Genomic DNA, 12,500 nt, shown 5'->3' with positions numbered 1-12,500 from the left:
TGTTATTTCATATGTTGACTAGAGGGAGGGCACTTTTAAAACCGACACACAGTCAATTTGAAAAATCCCTCCTTTTTGGGACCATCGTAATTTTGATAGTTTTCACCACCAGGGGGTGCAAATGAGATTTCTATTTTGAGTTTTTCGTAACGTGCTTAAGGCCGATGACGAACGAGTCACGGACCACAGATGGCCCCTGTGTCGCACTTTGGGCAACCCAGCTGTAGAAGCTAACTGTTAATGTCCACTATAGTCTTAGTACCGTAGTGTATTTGTTCATCCTATGGTCCACATTTGGGACTCGGGTTGTCTTACGTCAGCACCGGATGTTGTAAAATCAGCTGTTCACCTGGCGGGTTTTTCCGGGGATGAATAGTTAAGTCCTTCTTTAGCTGCCGTCTTGTTTTACCATACATTGCTGCCTTTGCACCTGACAATTTTTACTTTTGTATGCACATTAAATCCACAAAAAAAAATCCTGACTTTGGAGCAATGTTCACGGACTTGGCTCTCTATTAGATGCAATGCTTTTCCGTATTGGGACCATGATTTGGGTCCTAACTTGTTAACCGGTCCTCATATGGACGGTACTTTTCCTTGTTGATGTCTCAAGAAGGGTAGAAATACAAGAACACACACACACACACACACACACACACACACACACACACACACACACACACACACACACACACACACACACACACACACACACACACACACACACACACACACACACACACACACACACACACACACACACACACACACGTGGACAATATGGACACGATAGACAAACAATAACACCCCAAATATTCAGTTTTCAAAGGAGAGGTCCATCTATAGGACTGCTTTGACTTCAACCAATTTTTAGCGCCCCCTTTGGAATGTCAGGGAGTTTCTTCAAGTATTCCATCATGTGGTGCCTTTAATAGACACAACCATTTGGCTGACTTTAGTCCCGCGCCAAGACTTATGTTATGGCACAGTTCATATTTCAGTAATCTCTTGCCTAACAACAATTTCAGTCTAAGTGCTGCTTATGTCTTTTATGTTGTATCGCTTCGCCTTACAGTAACTGTTTTATGTCTAAATTATGCCAGACTTTTATATCCTCCTGCTGCATTCCCGTGTCCTGCACAGGTCTCTGCTCCCGTTCTCACCTTCCAAGAACATGAGACCAAGACTGTGGTGATGGCGGAGATCACCCATTCCAGTGGAACCTCCATTTACCAAGGTCTCTATTTGCCACTTTTCGATTTTTACGAATCTTTACATCGCGCCAAATATGCCTCTGTGTGGAGCCGTTTTGATGACATCACTTCCTGTACACAAGCCTATTTTGAAGTGTTTCGACCTATTGCACGATTGTCGTACGTTGCGCACACTTTGTGTCAGAATAATTGTATCTAAGTTATCAAAAAGCTTTGTGTTACATTGAGTTCCCGGCGAGAGGACAAAAGCTGTCTTTGATCCTACCAAGCAAGAAGCAAGCAAAGAAATATTTTGTCTTGACCCGAGAACTACAAAGCGGAGAGGAAGCAGGACCAGACTCCCCTCCAGACGACCTTTTCTTTGAACTCTTTTAAGACATTTTCTTTGAACTCCTTTACGACCTTTTCTTTGGCGATGGCTGTTTACGACCCCCGTCCCTTTAGAAACAGCTGTTGCCATGTAATCAGGGAAAGTCCAAAAAAAAGAGAAGGCGTACAATATTCCGGCAGAGCATAGTGACACTGTGCAAGGGTACAGATGTACGCGTTTGTCCTCACTGAGCCAAATTTCATTCTGTCTCTGTTTGATTCCTTGCTTCTTGTCTTGTTTAATAGATGTTATCAGTGTTTGAACCTGACACTTTGTGTGATCAGTAACGCTTTGAGTTGGTCCGAACTCTCACAGTCTTGCTCTACAGTTTCGAATAGATGCCACAGCGGACCTTTATTACAGCCAAGGAGAAGGCACCACCAGGACACACGCCGATGAAGGATCGCCTCACATTCCGAGTTTGTGCTGATGCTAGCGGCGGCTGCAATGTGAAGTCACCGAAACTCCCGGAGTGTTAAACGATGCTACAAATATTCTCAGACACAAGATACAAATGATTTGCCTATTTTTGTTTTTTATGGAAACAACATGGTGGTTAACGTTTTGGAGCATGCCAATGAGACTTTTATGTGTGTGAGTGTGAGTGTTGATATTTAAGCTTGCTGTAATGTTGTTGTGTTGTTTGGATAAAATAGATTGTTGATCCATTACCCCCTCATTATTTTCGTTTAATATATATATATACAGTATATACACTACTGTTCAAAAGTTTGGGGTCACCCAAACAATTTTGTGGAATAGCCTTCATTTCTAAGAACAAGAATAGACTGTCGAGTTTCGGATGAAAGTTCTCTTTTTCTGGCCATTTTGAGCATTTAATTGACCCCACAAATGTGATGCTCCAGAAACTCAATCTGCTCAAAGGAAGGTCAGTTTTGTAGCTTCTGTAACGAGCTAAACTGTTTTCAGATGTGTGAACATGATTGCACAAGGGTTTTCTAATCATCAATTAGCCTTCTGAGCCAATGAGCAAACACATTGTACCATTAGTTTCTGGAAATGGGCCTCTATGTATATATATATATATATATATATATATATATATATATATATATATATATATATATATATATATATATATATATATATATATATATATATATGCTCTTAGCATGTTTACATTGATTCTTGCGGGGAACTCTGCTTCACTGTACAAACTTTTCGTTTTACTAACCATGTTCAAGGAAAAAATTCAGTTTCTAAATCGAGGTTCGACTGTATTTTACTGTTGGTCAAAGGTTACTTTCCAAATGGGTTTCTTTTGTGATTGATGCTGTATTGCTGCCTTTCCCAAGGTTTGACCCAAACCATTTCTCTTTTTTTTTTGCTTATGTCTGTCATGTCTGTGTGATCATGTTTTGTTTTAGTCATGTTCAGTTTTGTTTTGGGACTCTTTGTGCACTTTTGTTTGTTTTGTCACCATAGCAACCCATTGGTTTTCACCTGTCATGTCACGCACCTGTTTCACGTTTTGAGTCACGCACCTGTTTTCACTGTACATGTCACTATTTAAGCCTGTCTGTTTCTGTTGTCCATCCTGGCGACATCACACGTTATCATCACTCTGCTTCATGCCACGTTCACAGTCCCATGCCAAGTAAGTTTTTGTTTCATGTTTATAGTTTTTTGCCTTTGTGCAAGTCTTTTGTTTTTATTAGCCAAGTTTTGTACCTCCGCCATTGTGCGCGCCTTTCGTTTGTTCTTTTTTGATAGTGTTAAATAAAATCATGTACTCACATTCACGTCTTGCCCGCGCCAACTTTCCGTTGCCTTCCGGAAAAACAAACCCCAAGGACCAAGTATTGACAATATCATAATCAGATGTTTGCTTATCCTTCCTTTTTCTTCCCAAAAACGGGCCACAGCCCCTGATTTCTCTTCACCTTCTGAAAACCTTAACAGCACAATAGAACGTCATAACCTATTTTGGTATTTTGGTATCTGTAATACACATATGTTCAGAGTCAAGGATGAAGGACTGGAATGTTTAAACAGGGTTTCAGCCAGCAGCACGGTTCAGGTCGGTCACAATACTGTCCAAGTTTCTTACCTGAGCCACAATATTTGCGGTGAGTTCCGCTTCCCCGGAGGCGTTCCTGGCCAGGCTGGAGTTCTCCAGAGCGGGTTCTAGTATGGTTTCAATCTCAGAGATCCTTTTGGTGACCACAGCGAGAACTTTGTCCTTCAGGGGCCTCTCCTTCTTCATGGCAGCTTTGGTCTGGGCCTGTCGATGGGGCCACTCTCGCACCATGTCTGATTATAATCCATTATGGTCAGTTTTATTTTTCCAACTTTACACGAAAAAAAATCAAACAGACTCACTGTTTAGATCTCTATGCAGGCTGATGGCTTCGGACTCCACCTCTTTCCCAGCCACCACCGAGGTCAAAGCCAGGACCTTGGCCCCTTGAGCACGAGCTTGCAGCTGGCACGCCAACACACAATGGAATTAGCATACAACCTACGGCTCAGCTAGCGCCTCATTTTCAACGTCGTAACGTCACCTCGGCGACGTCGTCCAAAGACTCCTTTTTCTCGTGAAAGGACTCGACGAGAGGTCGCGTGTCGCTTCTGATCTTGCTGATGACAGCGTCTTGGGACTGAAGGTGCTGATCCAGTTCTTGGGTCTTTTGCAGAAGAGACTAAAACAGGCGGGATAACACCTGAACATGTTTATAAAGGTATCATCCATCACCAGCCAATGAAAAGTCATTCATCTCAAAGTTTGGTGTGTCCTTTGTTCAATGAAAACCTACCAAAAACTCACAAAATTGTGTATAATTTAAGGGCTTGTCAATGAATTGTTATCGTAAATAATAACTAACTCTCTCGGACTATTAGCCGCTACTTTTTTTCCTGCGCTTTGAATCCTGCTGCTTATAAAACGGTGCAGGTCATTTATATATTTTTCTTGGCTGACGGCCATAATGCAAATAGTTACAAAAACAAGCAAAAATTAAAGCTGCAAGCAGCGATGGACGGGACCTCCGCAGCGGTTCTTTGAGGGCTCATGAAATCCAAACCGGAGCAGTAATTAAAACTCTTTCATCAACTTTTAATCAGGAGGGTTCAATCTGTCTCCTGTGCTAATTTGAAGCCGACACAACAAACGCGCTCAGAGGAGATAATGTTTGAAAAAAGTTGACTGTTTTTACTCAACTTTCGTTTTGAAGGGGGAATTGCAAACTTCCTGTTGATTTTTGCTGGGGGTTGTCAGTGTATGAAATATAGGTCTAAGTGAGACCTACATAGAGGTTTTTGTTTCATGTCTCTACGACAGTGGCTGCGGACCGGTCAACGCTTGAAAATTTGTCCCACGGACCGGGGGTGGGGGGGTGGGGAGTGGGGATTTTTTTTTTATATGTATTTTTTAAAATTTTTTATTTATTTATTTTTACATAAAGAAATACAATCAGGTGTGTTTACGGACTGTATCCCTGTAGACCAGGGGTGTCAAACATACGGCCCGCGGGCCGGAACCGGCCCCCAAGGAGGTTCGATCAGGCCCGCAGGATAATTTGAAAGTGGAAAAAATGCATAAAAGACATGGAATTAATATTTTAAATTCGCTGCAATTCATGGTTTATCCGCTAAGGGGCGCACTCTTTCCATCAGAGTAGAAGACAAGCCGCATCACTGAGACAGACTGAAAACAGCAGACGGTATCAATGCGCCATCTGCTGCTTGTTACGACGTTGTTAATACCTTGGTCTCTACCTCTCCGCTACACCCTCATTAGCCAAAATGTCGTTATCCAAACGGAGAAAAGTAGATAAGGAGTGTAGAATTTTCAAAGAAAAATGGACCACGTCCTATTTATTTACAGAGATGCACGGAAAACCTTCGTGCTTGGTGTGTTTGCAACAAGTTTCGGTATTGAAGGAATATAATATTCGACGCCACTACGAGACTCATCACAAAGACAAAATTGCAGGACTACTGCGGGAGTTTGAGAAACGTTTTCAGGTATTTTGTGAACTTGAGACAGAATTTTCAGTTTTTCGCTCACCTTTCACAGTTAAAGCTTCTGATCTGCCGGTCGAAATTCAGCTAGAGATAATTGATTTGCAGTGTGATGCAGATTTGAAGGGCAAATTTGCCTCTGTAGGTCTGGACAGATTTTATCAGTATCTACTACCAGGGTACCCCAAATGAACAGCCCTGGCTGCTAAAATTTTGTGCATGTTTGGGACAACCTACCTTTGTGAACAAATTTTCTCAGTGATGAATATCAATAAAACAAAAATGCGTTCAAGGCTCACAAACAAGCACTTAAATGACATTCTGAAAGTGACAGCTAGTCAGGACATGACACCTGGTGTTGATGCACTTGTACAGGCCAAAAGATGCCAAGTTTCAGGAACAAATACAAGTCCAGACTAGACTAACACCTTTAAAATGCTGCCTTAGATACTGTTTGCATTGAAAGAATACAGCTCTGTGAAGATGAATCCTTACTGTGGTGATTTAAAAAATGTGCACTTTAATGTTAGTCAGCAGCTTCAAAACAAAAGTTGTGTGATGGAATTCTACTGTTCATACAACTCCATAAATTTTCAGTATGTATTGTATGTGTATGTATGTTTCATGTATGAAGTTTACAGATTTACAGGACAGGCGAACACTTTCTTCATTACACATTTAAAATCACTCTCCTTAGTTTGTAAGGTGTACGCAGGGATTACATTTAGATTTTATATGCGTATGTGTAAGTGGTTTAAAAATTCCTTTCTTTAAAAGTCTCATTTAATCTTAAAGTGCATTACTATATTTTTCAGTACCAATTAAAGTTTTGTGCCTTTGTACAATCAGTGGGATCAGTTGCAATGCATATTTGTGAATGATAAAAGTAAATTGCACATTTGTCTAAGGAAATATGAGGTGTTTCATGAAATGTTTTGTAAAAGGATAGTTCATTAAATTTCAATATTTTCCTAATGTTCTTGTGCTTCTTTACACCAAAACAAAGGAAAGACATGATATTTTGGTTATTTATAGCAGAGTATGGTATAATTTTAATGGTCCGGCCCACTTGACATCTCCCTAGGCCGTATGTGGCCCACGATGCGAAATGAGTTTGACACCCCTGCTGTAGACTGTATTGATCTATATTGATCTATAATTTATATATTGTGTTTTTTATGTTGATTTAATAAAAAAAAAAAAATATATATATTTAAAATTATTTAAATTTATTATTTTTTTATTTTTTATTTCTTGTGCGGCCCGGTAGCAATTGGTCCGCGGCCAGGTACAGGTCCGCGGCCCGGTGCTTGGGGACCACTGCTCTACGACATTCCTACTGGGAGTTAGAGGCAGTTTTGTCCGTGTTTTCTTCCTAGGGGGCGCTAGAGCGCAATTTTGAGTTTTGGGATTTGGTTTTTTGATTAGATCGCAATTTTCGCCAGTCCTGATGTGTGTGTCCAATTTGGTGAGTTTTAAAGCATGTTAAGGGGGTCAAATTACAGCTCAAAGAGGCGGCGGTATAATAATAAAACGCTAGAAATACAATAGGGTCCTCTGTCCCAAAGGGACTCGGTCCCTAAAAAGGCGTGTTATAATTTGTCATCCCTTCGACAGGTTCTGTTTAGTGCTTTGAACCGGAAGTACTATTGCCAGAAAACACTCAAAAACAATGTAAACAAAATTGTACAATCACATTGAACACTGAAGAATAAATTCTTAAAATGAAGGTGCAAAAATGAGGAATATGTAAGAAATGCTTAAGAATGTGTAACAAAGAAGCGCAAAGTGTAAAAATTTAAAAAATATAGAGTGTGGAGCAAAGGTCACCGCCTCTGTCCATGGTGCTGAGGACAGAGCACCATCAGACGGGGGAGGGTCGTGGCAGTGCTGACGGCGAGACACAGCTGGCAGGTGATTAAATTTCACAGGTGGCACGTGGTAATCTAATCATCTGTTGTCTTTAACAGTAAGCGGCCGGGAGCAGCTGAGGAGAGAGGATACGGACGTGACTGAAAATGTCACGTTCTGCAGAAAAAAAGACTTTGATAAAAACCTATGTGCATCAAAATTTTGTTAAAACGGCACGCTTTACGGTGAAGTGTCTGTCGGTGGGACCGCTAGGAAGCGACTTCCACGTAGAGAAACCTGGGAAGAACTATTTTCTGCAGGTTTAGTGCCAGGAAGTTACAGCTGTGCTCTAAAGGGTGAGCGCTCGTTTGCAAATTTACAGACCACATTGGTCTGACTACAGTCTAATTTAGGGTTGTACGGTATACCGGTACTAGATTAGTACCGCGTTACTAATTAATCATATTCGGTACAATACCGTCTCTAAAAAGTACCGGTCGTTTTAAAAAAAAAATTATATTAGGTTTATAAACTCTGTTAATACGTCCCTGGACACATGAGGACTTAAATTATGACCATTGTATGATCCTGTAATGACTTAGTATCGGATCGATACCTAAATTTGTGGTATCATCCAAAACTAATGTAAACTATCAAACAACAGAAGAATAAGTGATTATTACATTTTAACAGAAGTGTAGATAGAACATGTTAAAAGAGAAAGCAAGCAGATAATAACAATGAATGAACAAGTGGATTAATAATTAATTTTATACCACTTGTCCTTTATAATTTTGACAAAATAATAGAATGGAAAATGATACAATATGTTACTGCATACGTCAGCAGACTAATTAGGAGCCTTTGTTTGTTTATTTACTACTAAAAGACAAGTTGTCTTGTATGTTCACTATTTTATTGAAGGACTTAACTGCAATAAGAAACATATGTTTAATGTACCTAAATAAAGCCAATAATGCCATTTTTGGGGGATCCCCTTTACTTAGAAAGGTACCGAAAAGTATCAAAATGGGTTCTACATGTAAAGCGACTTTGGGTACTTAGAAAAGCGCCATATAAATCCCAGGTATTATTATTATTATTATTAAAATACATTTTAGTACTAGTACCAACATATTGGTACTGGGACAACCCTATGCCACAGTGCTCCCAATTTTCGGTAGGTGAATGTTCAATTGTATATAGTCAGAGAAAAGTTACATGCGCCAACCTTTTTACTCTTATTATACAGGAGGAACACATAAAATGAGAATATTGTGTAAAAGTTAATTTATGTCAGCAACTCAACTTCAAATGTGAAACTAACATGTGATATAAATTCATAACATGCAAAGTGAGATACGTCTAGCCTTTATTTATTACGCTACTAAAAGACAAGTTGTCTTGTATGTTCACTATTTCATTTAAGGACAAACTTGCAATAAGAAACATATGTGTCAGAATAATTGTATCTAAGTTATCACAAAACTTTGTTACATTGAGATCAGCTTGCCCTGCGAGAGGACAAAAGCTGTCTTTGATCCTACCAAGCAAAAGGCTTGTAAAACTCCACTGTGTAGGATGGGAAGCGACATGAAGGTGTCGGTTTCTTTGATGTATTGTAAGCCACAGGAAGATTTGGTCTTGACCCGAGATCTACAAAGCGGAGAGGAGGCAGGGCCTGACCTCCCTCCAGGCACCTTTTCTTTTAACTGTTTTACGACCTTTTCTTTGAACTGTTTTGTAACCAAAGGCGATGGCTGTTTACGACCCTCCCTCCCTTAGAAACAGCTGTTGCCATGTAATCAGGGAAAGTCCAAATAAAAGAGGAGGCGTACAATCTTCCGTCGGAGCGTGGGACGACACTGTGCAAGTGTACAGTGTCTACGCGTTTCTCTGGGGACGGCGTGGCGCAGTTGGGAGAGTGGCCGTGCCAGCAACCTGAGGGTTCCTGGTTCGATCCCCACCTACTACAAACCTTGTCACGTCTGTTGTGTCCTTGAGCAAGACCCTTGCTCCTGGTGGGTCGTGGTTAGGGCCTTGGATGGCAGCTCCCGACATTAGTGTGTGAATGTGTGTGTGAATGGGTGAATGTAGAACTAGCGTCAAAAGCGGTTTGAGTACCTTGAAGGTAGAAAAGCGCTATACAAATTTTAACCCATTCACCATCCTCAATTGAGCTAAATTTAATTCTGTGAAGTGAAGTGAAGTGAATTACATTTATATAGCGCTTTTTCTCAAGTGACTCAAAGCGCTTATATAGCGCTTTTTCTCAAGTGACTCAAAGCGCTTTACTCTCTGTTTAATTCCTTGCTTCTTGTCTTGTTTAATAGATGTCATCAGTGTTTGAACCTGACAATATGTTTAATGTACCGTAAGATTTTTTGGTTAAAATAAAGCTCTAAATGGCATTTTTTGTGGTGGCCTTTATTTAGAAAAGTATCGAAATACATTTTGGTACCAGTACCGCTATCAAAATATTGGTATATGGACAACATTAGTCAGTTTTTAAAAAAATCCCCAAAAACTGCCATACTGTCGAGGTGACTTTTCCACTTTTATTTACATGTTCTTAATTTTTACTTTTTCTTCTCACTCCAAGCAAAGAATAAACCGCGAGGCTACAAGTCTGTTTTGTCACCAAAGGTGATGGCTGTTTACGACCCCCCCTCCCTTAGAAAAAGCCGTTGCCATGTAATCAGGGAAAGTCCAAATAAAAGAGGAGGCATACAATCTTCCGTCAGAGCGTGGGACGACACTGTGCAAGGGTACAGTGTCTACGTGTTTCTCCTCAATTGAGCTCCATTGAATTCTGTCTCTGTTTAATTCCTTGCTTCCTGTTTTGTTTAATAGATGTCATCAGTGTTTGAACCTGACAATATGTTTAATGTACCGTAAGATTTTTTTGTTAAAATAAAGCCAATGATGCCATTTTTTGTGGTGCCCTTTATTTAGAAAATTATCAAAAAGTATCGAAATATATTTTGGTATCAGTACCGGTACCAAAATATTGGTATCGGGACAACACTAGTCAGTTTTTTTTTAAATCTGAAAAAACTGCCATACTGTCGAGTGTTAGGATCCGCTGCCCGGATCATAGTTTGTTTACGTTTTCAAGTCACATGTGTTGTCAGCACCTTGTGTTTGTTTTTTTCTGTTGCCATGACGGCAGATTGTGCTCAGCTGCCTCTGGTTAGTGTTCGAGACGCTCACCTGTTGTCCGGGCACTAATCAGAGGGCTATTTAGTCTTTGCCCTGGCCTCACTCGGTCTGGCTTCCTAATTTGCTTTTACGCAACAGCTAACGACCACTTTTGATTCCTGCTAGCTTTCAGGCTATGCTATTTTGCTTGCTAGCTCCCACGCTAGTCGTTTTTGTTTTTTCCTGTCTGATTTATTTGCTGAAATAAATCATTTTCCTACCTACACGCTGTGTCCGAAGCCGTCTGCATCTCTGGGAGAACACCTCGCACCACGATGCGACCAGGTCGTTACAGTAGGAAGCCAGCAAGAAAAGGTTCTCCCGCAGCGAGCACGTTGGAGGAGATGGACGAAGGTGCGTGGATGGTGTTGCGAGCGATGGAGGCGGAGACTCTTCGCTATTCCCCCTCGGAGCGCCAGGACCTGATCTGGGGTCCTAACGGTAGATTGGTCCCAGTCAACTCCGTATGGCCCGAGGACATCGCCACACCCCAGCACCACCGGACGCGTCAGCGAAGACGGAAGCCGCCAAAGAGGTCTTCACTTCGCTGCCAAGACGCGCCACTCCCACAGACTCCTCCACCATCACACAGCAAGCTACATTCAGCCCAAGATTCCCCTCTTCAAAGGTCTGTTAATCCCATCAACTACCTTACCGAAGATTGTTATGACTGGCCTGTCAATCACTGGGACTGCAGCTATGACGTCATTCCGTCGGCACCCCCTGATGACACGCCGCTTGATGACGTTGTCCCGTCCATTTTGGATGACGTCATAGACAAAGACATTTTTAGACATTCTGTCAATTCTTTCTGCCAGCCATTTACAAGTGACTTTAATTCTGCAATTAAGCATTATCAGGACATTTTTTTAAGGACTAAATCTAGTCAGTCCCAGTCACCTGACTTTCTAGCTCCACCCCCAGTGACTATTGCTCCGCCCACTGCACATATTTTTTCCCCCTGTGCTCCCACTCAGTCTCAAGTGGGGAGTAATAAATAAACATTGATTGATTGATTGATTGAAGAATAGACATTTTGGACAATTTAGAGGAGAGGATTCTGCCCTCCTCCTGACCTCCCTCCACCCACCCTTGAAGACGGTTCCAAACCGCAAGGAGCGCGTCTGGTATCCGCTTCTTGAGGGGGCTAGTACTGGGAGCTGTGCTAGTGGGGTGGCACAACTACGCTCAGCCAAGCCACAACCTCCTGCTCGGCCACCGCCACCAGTCCTTCGGCGGGCTAAGCCGCAACCTCCTGCTTGGCTACCGCCACCAGTCCGTCTGCGTGCTAAACCGCAACCACCTGCCCGGCCGCCACCACCGGTTTTTCGGACTGCAAAGCCGCAACCGCCAGCTAGGCCACCTGCACCTAAGCTAGCGCCAAGGCTAAGGCTAGCACCAGCTCCACCACAGGTTCCAGTACCTGCACCTCGGCTGGTTCCCGCACCAGTACCTGCACCTCGGCTGGTTCTCGCACCAGTACCTGCACCACGGCTGGTTCCCGCACCAGTACCTGCACCACGACTGGTTCTCGCACCAGTACCTGCACCACGACTGGTTCTCGCACCAGTACCTGCACCACGACTGGTTCTCACACCAGTACCTGCACCACGACTGGTTCTCACACCAGTACCTGCACCACGGCTGGTTCTCGCACCAGCACCTGTACTACGACTGGTTCTCGCACCAGCACCGGCTGCCACGACAGCGACTCCGGCTGCCACGACAGCGACTCCGGCTGCCACGACAGCGACTCCTGCTGCCACGACAGCGACTCCTCCGGCTGCCACGACGTCGACTCCTCCGGCTGCCACGACAGCAACGTCGACTCCTCCGGCTGCCACGACAGCGACGTCGACTCCTCCGGCTGCCACGGCGAC

At 42.6% G+C, this 12,500-nt stretch overlaps 1 protein-coding gene across 2 annotated transcripts in view; it reads right to left on the bottom strand.

The window, feature by feature from the left end:
* Positions 1-12,500, bottom strand: part of lamc3 (laminin, gamma 3) — a 326,552-nt gene that overhangs the window by 6,496 nt on the left and 307,556 nt on the right. For both annotated transcript variants that reach the window (XM_062057021.1, XM_062057020.1), the window contains exons 24-26: positions 4,110-4,247; positions 3,928-4,030; positions 3,656-3,858 (exon numbers count right to left, since the gene is read on the bottom strand). In XM_062057021.1, the coding sequence (XP_061913005.1) occupies positions 3,656-3,858; positions 3,928-4,030; positions 4,110-4,247 (444 nt within the window). The remainder of the gene's footprint in view (positions 1-3,655; positions 3,859-3,927; positions 4,031-4,109; positions 4,248-12,500) is intronic.

This window comes from Entelurus aequoreus, linkage group LG08 (assembly GCF_033978785.1).
Source record: "Entelurus aequoreus isolate RoL-2023_Sb linkage group LG08, RoL_Eaeq_v1.1, whole genome shotgun sequence".
Taxonomy (NCBI): Eukaryota; Metazoa; Chordata; class Actinopteri; order Syngnathiformes; family Syngnathidae; genus Entelurus; species Entelurus aequoreus.
Note: the sequence above shows the minus strand (reverse complement) of the source record. Positions and strands in the feature narration are given on the sequence as shown.